Source organism: Podarcis melisellensis (genome assembly GCF_964234715.1).
Source record: "Podarcis melisellensis genome assembly, chromosome: Z".
Lineage (NCBI taxonomy): Eukaryota > Metazoa > Chordata > Lepidosauria > Squamata > Lacertidae > Podarcis > Podarcis melisellensis.
The window spans coordinates 8501786-8515556 of NC_138547.1; the positions used below are offsets into that span (position 1 = coordinate 8501786).

Below are 13771 nucleotides of genomic sequence, written 5' to 3' on the forward strand. Positions count from 1 at the left end.
TTTCATGCCTCAAAGCACTGGAAGTTCTCTCCTTCCCCTTCCTCCTCCCCTTCTCTCTCATGCATTCATCACTTTGGGCAACTGGGCCACAGATTGCAAAAATGAAAGCCATGCTGAAGAGGCTCTTCCTGTGAAGAAATGCCTGTGGCAGTATTATCTCAAGCTCTTTGTATGTGAAACCCTTTTCTAAATGTGTTATGCCTTCTGCTTCCTCCAGCCCAGAGCTAGCCAACCAACCACGTGTTTCACCCTTGATCATCCAAATAGCCTAATATGTACTTAGAATCCTAGAACTGTAGAGTTAGAAGGAACCCCAGTGGTCATCTCATCCACTCCCCCCTGCAGCAATGCAGGAATCCTAGCTAAAGAATCCCTGGGAAATGGTCACCCAACCTCTGTTTAAAAACTTCCAAAGAAGGAGAACTTACCACCTTCCTAGGTGGTCCATTCCACTGTCAAGCAGCTTTTAATGTTTAGTTGGACTGTCCTTTCTTGTACTTGAGTACATACAGCTTACAGCTGTAAGCTTGGAGTATATGAAATAGGTATAGTAAGGAACATAGCAAATTGTCTTATACCCAGTCAAAGCACTGGCTCATCTGGCCCAGCATTGTTTACACCATGGCTAGACAACATTGCACACTTCAGATGTTGTTGGGCTACACCTCTGCTTATCCCTGACCGTTGACCATGCTTGCTGGGGGACAAAATTGAACCTTGATTGGAATCCAGTGAAAGTTAGTGCATTGGCATTGATGTTGATCAGATCAGCAGCTTAACCCATGGGAGCTGGAAGGTGCCACATTGGCTATCCCTGATATACGCTGACTGACGTTGGACTGAATTTGCTCACATAAGAAGGAATAATTGCCATCAACTTAAATGACTTTTAAGAGAGGATTAGACAATTCAGGGAGGACATGGCTGCCAAGGGCTACCAGCTAGAACAGCTCTGTTCTCCATCTACTGTTCCAGGCAGTATGCCTTTGAATAATGGTTCAGAATCACTGGTGGGGAGAGTGCTCTTACACTCAGGTCCTGCTCTCAGAGGCATCTGGTTGGCCACTGTGAGAGTAGATGGACCTTAGCTTTAATTGAGTTCTCTTGTGTTCCCAACTGGTTTCTGAAGGCTGGTTACCTCTCATGAATAACTGCAGATGCCCACATAGTTTCATGGGACACTGTACATGCATACTCAAAAGTAAGTACCATTAAATTAAATTCCCATTAAATTAACACATGGACCCCAAGAAAATGAATATAGTATTGTAGACTCAATCACCTCTTTGAGCTGCTTGGCAGGTTGATAACAACTTAAGAAGAATCTGCCGATGACCTTTAAAGTTGAACATCAAGGAAAACATGACGGATGAGGTGAAATGAAGATAAAAAAAGTATGGAGTATCTAATCTTTTCAAGTGGATTGTGGGACACTGTAAACAAATAAAAATCCCACCAAGCATCTAATCCTTAAAAGCAGAGTTATTTAAAGTAACAGATCGTTCCGCTCAAAAATCAAAGCATTAAATAAGATATATCACAGTACGTTTCCCCACTCTTCTTTTAATACTGGAGCCTGTGGCTAATATGGAGACATTTTTATAGCAAGGATGTTATTTATAAGCCAAGAATGAAATAAGAAATGATGAGTGAAGGAATGGGAATGTGCACAGAATTTAGTGGAGCCCCAAAACAGAGGCTGGAAGCGAGCAATGTCATATTGGGAAAACTGGAGGAGGAGGAGAACTTGATAAATAGAATTACTAGCTAGTTGGGATGGGAAAATCTGTCATAGAACCATAGAATCGTAGAATTGTAAGGAAACCCAAGGGTCGTCTAGTCCAACCCCCTGCTATGAAGGAATCTGAGCTAAAGAATCCCTGACAGATGGTCATCCAACGTTTGCCTTAAAACCTCCAAGGAAGGAACTTCCAGCACCTCTTGTGGGAGTCTCTTTCAAACAGGTCTTACTGTCAGAAAGTTCTTCCTGATATTTAGTCGGAATCTCTTTCTTGTAACTTGAATCCATTGATTTGGGTCCTACCCTCTTGAGCAGGAAGAAACAAGCTTTCTCCATCTTCCATGTGACAGCCCTTAAGGTATTTGAAGATGGCTATCATATCTCCTCTCCGTCTCCTCTTCCTCAGACTCAACATACCCAGTTCCCTCAACCATTCATCATAAGGCTTGGTTCCCAGATCCTTGATCATCTTGGTCACCATCCTCTGCACACATTCCAGCCTGTCAATATTCTTCTTAAATTGTGGTGCCCAGAACTAGACGCTGTATTCCAAGTGTGGTCTGCCCAAGGCAGAATAGAGTGGGACTATTACTGTCTTTGGTTGACACTAGACTTCTGTTGATACAGCCTAGAATAGCATCAGCTTTTATTGCTGCTGCTGCATCACACTATTGCACAAGGAGAAGGGGACGACAGAGGACGAGATGGTTGGACAGTGTTCTCGAAGCCACAAACATGAGTCTGACCAAACTGCGGGAGGCAGTGGAAGACAGGAGTGCCTGGCGTGCTCTGGTCCATGGGGTCACGAAGAGTCGGACACGACTAAACGACTAAACAACAACAACACACTATTGACTCTTGTTAAGCTTGTGGTCTACTAAGACTCCTAGATCCTTTTCACATGTACTACTGGTGTTCCAAGTGTTTCCCATGATATTTGTGCAGCTGGGTCTTCCTGCCTAAGTGTAGAACTAGACATTTGTCCCTACTGAAATTCATTGTGTTAACTTGGGCCCAGTTTCCCAATCTGTTAAGGTCATATTGAATCCTGATTCTGTCTTCTGTGGCATTGGCTACCACTCCCAGTTTGGTGTCATCTGCAAATCTGATGAGCCATTAGGGAGCACTCTTTGGGTTCATTCAGTCAACCAGCTACAAATTCTCCTAACAGTTACCTGGTCCAGCCCATATTTAACTAACTTCTCCACAAGAATATCATGGGGGACTTTGTCAAAAGCATTACTGAATTCAAGATACACTATGTCCGCAGCATTCCCCTGATCCACCATGCTTGTAATTCCATTCAAAAAAAGAAATGAGATCCATCTGGCATAACCTGTTTTTGAGAAACCCATGCTGAGTCTTAGTAATCACAGCATCCTTTTTTGAGTGCTCACAAACTGACTGTTTAATTATCTGTTTAAGGACTTTTCATAGTATCAGTGTCCAGAAGACTGGCCTCCAGCCTGGAGATCTGAATTTAAACTAGCTAAGAGCTACCACCTCTTTTCCTATCTTGACCTGCAGCTCCCTCCTTATATCAGTTATTAAGTTATCACCAGATTGGGCACTTCTTTTCTTTTGAATGAAGACAGAGGCAAAGTAGGTGCTGAGCAGTTCTGCTTTCTCTCTGTCACCCAATAGCATTTCTCCATCTTCTCCATGCAGATAATATACTACTAGCTTGTTCGTCCTCTTTCTTCAAACATAGCTGAAGAAACCTTTCTTTATTGTTTGGCCCACCTGACCTTCTCCTTGCACCTGTTGGCTACTCATGTATACTCCTCCTTTCTTATTTCCCCTTTCTTCCATTAGTTATACATGGCCTTCCTAATCCCAGCTCATCTGTAAGCTCCTTATGCAGCCACACTGATTTCTTTAGATGCCTTCTACTTTTCATTTTTGTTGGAATTGTCTGCATTTGGGAGTTCAATAAGAAACTCCCATTCATCTTGGACTCCCTTCTATTTGAGTATTTCTCACCATGGGATCTCACCCAGTGGCTCCTTAGGCTTTTTGAAATCAGCTTTCTTAAAGTCCAGCGTGCAAATCCAATTACACTCAGCTTCTCATTTTTCCTATCTTAAATTCACATTTCTCCACATTTCCACATCAGTGGTGAATCATCTGTTTCACACTCAGAAGGTCCTAGGTTTGATTCCCAGCATCTCCAGGAAGGGCTGAGAGAGGCTTCCTGCTTGAAACCCTGGAGAAATGCTACAACCCAGTGCAGAGAATATTGAGCTATATGGACTAATGATCTGTCTCGGTTTAAGGCAGCTGGCTATGTCCCTAGACAACACAAAAGCTTTTGAACAGGTAATGGACCTAGTCATCCCAATAATTTTGTTGTAGGACCCCACTTCTATATAACATTGCTGGGAGGAGAGAAAACAGAGGGATGGAGTTTAGCCTTTCTCGCTCTGGGCTTCTCCACACTTCCACTTGACTCATGGCTAGGAAGCATGAGTCCAAGAGGCTTTCTGCTTGTCTGATGCTTTCTAGGGATGGGTCTGAGTGGTTCTTCATTTCTTCTGCTATTTTCCCCAGGGGGAAAAAACACTGAATTGCCGCTGAATCAGAACAAAATCAATCTGCAGAAAAACTGTTTGATGTTTGTTTCAATTCAGCGATAAGTAGCAAGTTTTCCCAGGAGGAAAACAGAGGGTCAAGTGGAAGTATGGATGAGCCATCTTTCTCTCTTTGCAAATCCAAACTTGATTTGTTTTGAAATGGCAGCCTGACTCCTGTCCCCTGCAATGATAGACTGGCTCTTGCTCAGCTTTGGCAGATGATTTATGGTCCAATTGACTGAGGAAAAGAGTAGAGGAGGCTGAAAGGTTTGGGCTGTCACTCCTCTCCTTGAACAAAAGAAGCCTGTGACAAACAGCAAGAGGTCTTTGGGCTCAATGTGTTGTCTTCGATAGAGAAGTGGGAAGATTATCAAAGGGCATTTAGGAGCTGTTGTGATGTTAAGAGGGAAGCCAGAGTCATTATGCCTGGGAGCCCTTGCAGAAATTTGCCTGCTGTCTGCTCATGAGCATAGCCAGGATTTTGTTAGGGGGCAGAACTTTTGTTAGGGGGGCAGAACCAATGCATATTTCTATTGTTTTACTTGATCTAGGAGGGCAGCTGCCCCCCTGGCTATGCCTATGTGTCTGCTCCATCTTCCATTCCTCAAAAAAAATAAAAATCTAAATTCAGAACCAAGAAATAAAAAAATTATCAAGCCAAGCATTGTGATCTGAATGAATAATGAGAATTAAATCCAATCCCTCCTCTTTCTTGTCCAGTGTGTTACTCTGCCAAGAGCCAGGCCTCTCAAAGAACATTTGCATCTTCATTTTTCCTCTCTGTATGTATCACAAGGGAATAAATAAAACATGACACAAAGAAAATGGAGATAGATTCTTTGGGTCGTGCCCCCCTTTCCTTTTTCATAATAATGTTAGAAGTTTGGAGCATTCGGTGATGAAACAAGGAGATTCAAGAGATGCAAAGAAGAGCTGAGTGTGATAGAGAATGAACTTTGAGAACTCCCTTCCACAAGATACTGTGGTGGCCAGCAGACCTGGCACCAGCACTCAGCCAAGCTGGGCACTGCCAGGGCCCCCCAGGAGCTTATAAGAGCTCCTCAGAAGTTCCAGAGCACTGCTACTTTTGAGTAGGAGCTGTCAGGAGCAAGCCAGCACAAAATCACACTGAGTAAGTGAAGTTTACTCTTCATTAGAAGAAACAAGGTCTGCTCAGGAGTGCCAGGTTTAATAAGCATAGCAACTCTTCTTTCTCTTCTTGCCCCTGTGAAGCAGTTGCGGAGACTGAAAGTCCCTACTTTCCTAGACTAAGTCTCCCCCGGGTCATTCCCAAGCAATCTGAGACTATGCCGGCGTGCCTCTCTTTTCTCCTTCTGCTTCATACCTCTCATGGTCCTCAGAGACCAGTGGGGAGGGAAGCTTGTCACAGCAGGAGGGGGAGACCCTCTGGCTTCTTCACCAGGCCGACTTATCTCTATCTTTTGGCCTCCCTGCTCTCTAGCTCCTGCCTCTGCTTCCAATTTGGGACTTCTCTCTGTCACAGATTCTCCCTGCTTACTAAACCCCATCACCTCTTCAGCTCTTCATCGTCATTCCACCACCAGTCCCCAGGCTCTGAGCCTTCTTCCCTTGGGGGCTTCCCAGCTGGTGTCTCCCACCATTCCTCTGTTTCCAGCCAGTTCATGATAGGAGCAAAGCTCAGCTCCCAACTACAGTGGCTGCCCCAGTATAGTCTGGATAGAAGTATGGGTCAATGGCATTTATGAGTTGAGTCACTGTATTTTGAGTAACTTAAGATGTTGGTTGGCCGTCATAGACAGGAGCCACATGTAGCTCCCATTCAAAAGTTCTGTCTGTAGATACAACTCACAGGTTTAAACTACAGGTTAAGTGAAGCTAAGTGGTTTTAGCAGTAATGTTACAAAGGAGTATGTAAAAAATGGATTGCTAACAGGTGAGAATGTAAAGTCATAATATATTAAGATAAAGGATTAAGATAAAAACAAAGAGGGAAAGGATTTGCTGAATTAACTAACTGAACTGGAATACAAAAAAGGGAGGTGTGAGGAGGTCAGGGAAACAAGTAAATGAAAGATAAGACATGGAAAAATTGATTTGTTTTTAATTGTTTTTATTTTTCTGTATTTTGTATCTTTTGTTTCTTTTTTCTTTCTTTTTCTTATTTTTGTAATCTTTTTTGAAACTTTAATAAATATCTTTTTAAAAAAAAAAACTACAGGTTAAGTGGAGTGCTGTGATTCTTTTCTATTTTGGTTTTCCCAAATCAACCTGGAACACATTGTTATCAGAGCAAAATTAGAGACTTGATGATGAGAAGGGTGCTTTAAACTCTCCCCCTTTGCCATCTTGCAGCTCAAAAGCACCCTCTCCAAATTTCTGTTTCACCAACCAGAGGCAGGTGGTAGTGAAAAAAGCAGGGCATGGTAGTGAAAAAAGCAGACCATGAGCTGCAAAAGGTGGTGAAAGAGTTAAGCAGGCTTCCTCCCTCCCACTCACTCACCCTAATTTTTCCTCAAACTCAGACTGTTCAAGGTTTCTATGGTTAAAAAAAATAAATAGAAAAGTGGAACAATCAGAGAAATCCACTTAATGTGCAGTTTGAGTTGGAGGTCAAATTGCATCGAGAGGCAGTAGCAATGCACAAAGCCCCCGCATGTAGGCTGGAGGCGGGAGAAAGCAGTGGGCTGTTACTGCAAGCCGCTGGAGAGCCACGAATTGTGCCAGCAGATTTATTGAGACAGTGACTGTGCTGTTCTGGACTTCCACTGGAGTCTGATCAAAGCCCAACCTGCCTCTCTGATTTGGCTGTGTGAACTCACTGCGGTCTGAAAACCTTGTTTCCATTTGAGAGGGAGCGAGAAGAATTCTCCAAAGGACCACCAGAGAATTATATTTGAGCTTTCACATTATGTCAAAACCACTTCTGGAAATCTAGCGGAATATACTGAAAGTGTCAGTGGTGTACAGTGAATTTTTTTGTAGATTAGTAAGGGCCAGAGGCGCCAGCTTGCAAGGTCAATTGGAGGAGTGATGTGAATGTGATGTTGCAATGTCCAGACATTGCACGCATGAGCACCGCACCTCCCTCCCTAACTCGGGTAGAAGTTTCCCGGGCTTTGAGAAGGAGGTGCCAGGGGAACACTTAGGGGACTAGCCTAGTCTCCTAGTTCACTCACTGCACACCAATGCCTGTTTACAGTTCATCCCTGTAGTTTTCATAGCAGGATCATGGGAGAACAGAAGCAGGAATTTGTGGAAAGGATGGGGGAGTAGTCATGCTGTCCAGTGATGTTAGTTCCCGTGTCATGCCGTGCCAACTGGTGTGAATGAAATTTAGTGTGACAAGCCAGTTTATTGATCAAAAAGCCACAGTTCCATAATGCAGTGGTTTTCAACCAGTGTGCCATGGCACCCTGGGGTGCCATGGACATCTCTGGCCTCTGGCCTTCTTTGCTTCCTTCCCTCCTCTGATGCCCTCATGTCTCTGCTTCCAAAAGGCTTGAACAGCTGTTAGTTGCAGCAGCTGCCCTGGCTACGAGTCCTGCAGGCTAATGGTTCCTCTGGGGCTGGTCAGGCAGTGCTTCCTAGGCTCCTGTGGGGCAATGTAAGAAGGCACCTCTCTTTGGGGAAGGAGGAGCAGCTCAGAGCAGCTGTCTGAAGGACTCCCAAGGAGAGGGGAGAGGAGAGGAGAGGAGGCTGAGGGAGCACTCCACAAGGGAGGGTGTTCCAAAAAAGGGTGAGAGGCTGCCAGCTCTGCAGGCAAGGAGTGACATAACAGGGCTCCTGAGCCCCACAGGGGTGCCACAGAAACAATGCAGTTGGTCAAGCAAGTGTTAGGAAATGGGATATATATACTAGCATTGCAGTAGTGAAAACTAATGCAATATTCCCCAAGTCTGAATGTGCCTTCAGCTTCTCCCCACCTGCCAGCCTTCTTACAAGCACCACAAGCCCTTCTCCCTGATGATAACAAAATACAATGATTAGTGGGGGTTGGTCCACTAGGCAAATAAGACACAGCCTCACTAGCTTCAGCCTGGTCTCAGCTAACACACACTACCTGCTTTCTCACTTAGTGGATGTCCCTGCCTATCAGCTTCCTCCTTCTCCTTATAGCTCATCCACTTCTGTTTGCCCCACTGCTTTCACCCAGGAAAACCCACAGTTTAGTGCTAAATCAGAACAAACAGCTATCAGGTTTTCTGTGACAGCAGTAAAGTGAGTGTTTTCCTGGTGTAAGTGGCAGGGCAAAGGCACTTGGAGCCCTTGGAACCCTGCCTAGAAAGCATGAGACATGTGGAAAACCAAAAAGAACAAAGCTTGGACAAGCCCCAAGTCTCACTGCTGCCCTTTGTAGAACTCAGGAGGGAAAAGGATGGGGACAAAGCTAGTATTAACTGACTCCATCTCTCATTGGTTCTGGATCTGCCTGTCACTGACTCTGGCTCCACCTACTGTGGATCTCCATGATTTCCACCCTTCTGGTCCCCATGAGCAGCAGCCATCGCTGACTGCCAGAAGATTAAGCTTCTCAGGACTACCCTCCAAGTGGATATCTCCTTGGAGGCAAAATACATAAATAAGCACTAACCATCTCTGTGGCCAGGACAGGCAGCTTGGACCACAGAAGGCCTCATAGCCTCCAAGTGGCATCTCTCCGACTGCTGCAGAAGCACCACAGCCTTGGCAATGGAAGCATTAAGCCATTTTAATTTGGGAAGAGCTACAGAGGAATGTTGAGGCTGGTAGTCCAAGCCAGGCAGGAGGACTATCAATCCTGGCAAAGAGAACTTGTTTGCGCTTGAGGCGCAGATTGCAAGACATAAGGAGGCAGTGAAGGAGGTTTCAAAGAGAGCTACTGAAAGCCTCCAACAGATTTAAGAGGGCAGGACATGTCCTTATACTGAATGAAAACCATTGGTCCATCTAGCTCATTACTGTCTACACTGGCTGGCAGAGTTTCAGGCAGAAGTTTCTCCCAGCCTTATCTAGAAATGGGGATTGGACATGGAACCTTCTGCATGCAAAGCAGATGCCTGACCAATAATACTGAGTCAGACCATTGGTCTATCCAGCTCAGTATTGTCTACACCAACTGGCAGTGACACTCCAGGATTCCAGGCAGGAGCCTCTCCCACCCGGAGACCTTCCACATAGGCTCTCTTTCCAATTTCTTTTTTTTTGCTAACTGGCTCCAGAGCTGGTTTTCGAAGTAGTTTTCTCATGCTCCAGACAAGTGGCAGGGAACATCTGCATTAGAATACATTGTTTGCAGGGTAGGTTTTTCACTCACTACAACAACAACAATAATAATTTATTATTTATACCCCTCCCATCAGGCTTGGTTTCCCCAGCCACTCTGGGCGGCTTCCAACAAAGTATTAAAATACAGTAGTCTGTTAAACATTAAAACCATCCCTAAACAGGGCTGCCTTCAGATGTCTTCTAAAAGTAGTTGTTCTTCTCTTTGACATCTGATGGGAGGGCATTTCACAAGCCAGGCGCCACTACCAAGAAGGCCCTCTGCCTGGTTCCCTGTAACCTCACTTCTCACAGTGAGGGAACCACCAGAAGGCCCTCGGCGCTGGACCTCAGCATCCGGGCAGAACGATGGGGGTGGAGACGCTCCTTCAGGTATACTGGACCGAGGCCGTTTAGGGCTTTAAAGGTCAGCACCAACACTTTGAATTGTGCTGGGAAATGTACTGGGAGCCAATGTAGATCTTTCAAGACCAGGGTTATGTGGTCTCGGTGGCCACTCCCAGTCACCAGTCTAGCTGTCGCATTCTGGATTAGTTGTAGTTTCTCTGGAAGACAGACATGGCTAGAAGCTTGCATTGTATTCTTTAACAGTCATCATTACCAGTGATAGAGAATTTGAAACTCACACTCTTAGTAAGGTGAGTATTAATTAAAAACCATTGCTTATTCCAACACACCTCAGCCCATTTGCAAATGTATCTTAATTTCATAACAATGCAAGAAGAGCCTTACTGGATTGGAAGCAGGGTCCATCAAGTCTAACTCATCATTTTATCATCCTGTTTCTGACAGTGTTCAGCCAGATGTTTCCAGGAAGTCTATAAACAGGGCAGGAAGGCAAGAGTCCTACCCCAGTTTGTTTCCAGCAACACCTCCAGCAAGATAGATAAATAACATGCAGGCATCCTTGACAGGCCATTCCTTTGTGAATCCTCACCGTTGTTTGCCCATTGACAGCATTGAGATCATACACCCAGTTAGTCTTTAGCAACCTGGTGATTATCAGTGTGATGTAATACACAGCCAGATTCAATCATTGGTAGCACAGGTGTTCTGAATCCCTGCTGAAATATAAGAGACCTCATCTATATTGACATTTTGCTAGCATTTGAAAATGCACCTGTTTACACAGAAATTCCTTTCATGTCTCTACCCAAATTTCTTGTCAACTGCTGTGTTAAGCGCAGTTTTAATGGGGGGGTTGTTGCAAATTTTAATGATTGTATTTATATTTTCATGTTTGTATAACTGGTTTTTATGCTTTGCGAGCTACTTAGAAGCCTATTTCGACATTAAGAAGTATATGCATTACTTAAATTATCATTACCTCCCATGCACACCTTTTAAAGTCATCCAAGTCAGCTCCCACCTATAGTCCTAGCAGCAGCCTTAGAACTGCATCCTACAACCCAGCTGCCCACTACTAAAGTGCTTTCCAGGCCTGATTAGTGCCCTGGAGGTGTGGGCGATCTCCCACCCCAAGGGTGATGGGCAGTCTGCCACATTTTTTGTGGGTTTGAGAAGCTCTCTGGCATGGCACACAGCAATGCTACTATAACAAAGGCATCAGCATGATTAATTTACCACAGGATTGGATTACTGCACCTTGCTCTGTATGGTGCTTTCATTGTACTTGATCCAGAAGCTGCAGATAGTGCAGAATTGCTGACAGGAGTGAGACCCTATCAGCTTATAACACCTTTGCTCAGATACCTGCACTGGTTGCCATTCATTGGATGCGATCCCATTTTATGCACTCATCATCTCTTTCTTTCTACACTCTTCAAAGGTTGGGGACCAGATTCTGGAGGTGAATGGCCACAGCTTCCTCAGCATCCCCCATGATGAGGCAGTAAAGCTGCTCAAGTCTTCACGTCACCTCATAATGACTGTCAAAGACATTGGAAGACTGCCTCATGCTCGGACCACGGTAGATGAGACCAAGTGGATCACCAGTTCCCAAATTGGTGAGACGGCAGTCAACTTAGCAGGGTTTGTATCTTTTTACCAAGGCTTTTCCATTCTTCTGTGGTTGCTAAGACTGTCTCTTAATTTCCATATTCATAAAAGTCTTGGGAGAGACAGATGGCTGAAGACATTTTGATGCCTGAGGCAAGGAACAAGCTGCCCACCCACTCCACCCAACCCCAATTAAAAATAAAGAAGCTGGTTGAACTGGCACTTTAAACTTATTCCAAACTATTAACTGAGATATTTTATGGGAAGCAGTTCGTGAATAACATCAAATAAATAAATAAGCATATAGGATTCAACAGCTTCATGGAGGATAAGCTATCCAAGACTACTAGCCACCATGACTATGTTCTATATCCACCATCAGAAGCCACATTCCTCTGTATTCCAGTTGCTTATCATCACAGATTGAGGAAGTGCTCTTGTCCTGCTAGTAGGCTTCCCATTGAGCCACCTGGTTGGCCTCTGTAAGAACTGGGTGCTGGGCTAGGTAGGCCCTTTGACATATCCAGCAGTCAGACTCTTCTTATGTTCTACCTCTCCTGATGGAAGCAGCATGCCTATGGCAACCACAACTGGAAAAAGTGCTATTGCACTCAGTTCCTGCTTTTGGGCTTCCCATAGCAAGGTCATCCCACCCATGAGGCAACTGCCACATGTGGCAGGGTCCACAGGGGAAGCATCCTGATGTAGATCTTTATTCTCTCCTTGTTCATGATGTAGGGCTTTACTCACCCCTTCTTCCATTGAGGTGGTAGCATCATTTTGTGGTTTGTCTCAGGAACCAAAATGTCATCAGTTGGCCCTGTCCTATAGGTTGGTCACTGGGAGAACTTGATGCTGAGCTATGATGCCCTTTGGCCTGATCCAGAGGGGCTCTAATTACCGGTATGTTCTTTAGACAGTCTTCTTCTGAGGGCAGCACCACCAAGTGCGCTTGAGAGGTGACAAGACTGAGAGAAGGACCCAGTGCTATTTTTCTAGAGAAGGAGGTGGTGGAACTCACCATGCATGATTCCCTTGTTCTCTTATAATGGCAATGGTGCCCATCTGAGAGGTGCCAGAACTGAGTTCCTGTGAGTTCTAGCTGGGAAAAAATGCCCTAGAAGGGCCTCCCCTGAAGATGTAGGTGGGTGGCCCTGTGGCAGGTTCTTTAATAGGACAAAAGGCCCTGTTCTCTCAAATCTTGATGTTCAGGTGTTAGGATGTAAGTTTCTTGGTTCATCTGCATGTTGTGGTGGTTGTTTTAGAAAGATCAAGCCTTCAGTGATGACCTTCAAATGCAAATACAGTGGTACCTCGGTTTACAAACTTAATCTGTTCTGGAAGTCCGTTCTTAAACCGAAACCGTTCTTAAACCGAGGCACACTTTCCCTAATGAGGCCTCCGGCTGTTGGTTCCCTTCCACCATTTGGCCTCCATTCTTAGACTGAGGTAAAGTTCGCAAACCGGGACACTACCTCCAGTTTTGTGCAGTTTATAAACCAAATAGTTTGTAAACAGGGTTGTTCTTAAACGGAGGTACCACTGTACTACAGATGTTTAAAACCCAGATTCTGGGAACATTGCCAAATTTGTGCAGAATTTCATTTCAGCTGGATCAAAGAAGTGGGGGAAATCACACACAGCTTTTCAGAAAAGCTTTCCAGAGCCATCTGAACAGGGACAAATGTTTTTGCCCTATTTGTGTGTGTATGTGTGTTGAAGTAATTGAGATACATTCCCTGACTTGCCACATTCTGAGGGAGGTTTCATTACTCCTTGTAGTGCATGAAGAAATATACTATTAACTCGCTGCTTCAGCAATGTGGGGATACATCCACTTCCCATGAGGGCAACGCTGCTTTGTTTGCCTCAGTAATGTCATCAAATGCTGTTAGCTACATAGCATCAGAACAGCATCTCATTCATCATATGATCCCTAATTGGCTGGGATCACACAGCAAGAGAGGGAAATGGTGTTGGATAAATGAATGGCGTTGTCCCATAGCATTGTATCTAATGCTAGTCATCTGCACTATATATTTAAAGCAACATTGATGATTGGATGGCACCTTTTACGCCTCCTTCTGGCAACTCCTGAGGCCCAGATGGTGCCAAATGTATTGCTCTGCTTTCTTTTGGACCATTATCAGCGAGACTGAGAGGGTGGTCTTGTCCTCTGGGCAGCCCAGGACCTCCATACACACTGCCCAGACATGTGCTTCTGTGAGGTCACTTCAGTGCTGCTAACACAGCA

The 13771-nt window shown here is 44.8% G+C and overlaps 1 protein-coding gene across 4 annotated transcripts in view; it reads left to right on the forward strand.

The window, feature by feature from the left end:
* Positions 1-13771, forward strand: part of WHRN (whirlin) — a 114977-nt gene that overhangs the window by 64678 nt on the left and 36528 nt on the right. For all 4 annotated transcript variants that reach the window (XM_081896377.1, XM_081896378.1, XM_081896375.1 and 1 more), the window contains one exon: positions 11348-11550. In XM_081896377.1, the coding sequence (XP_081752503.1) occupies positions 11348-11550 (203 nt within the window). The remainder of the gene's footprint in view (positions 1-11347; positions 11551-13771) is intronic.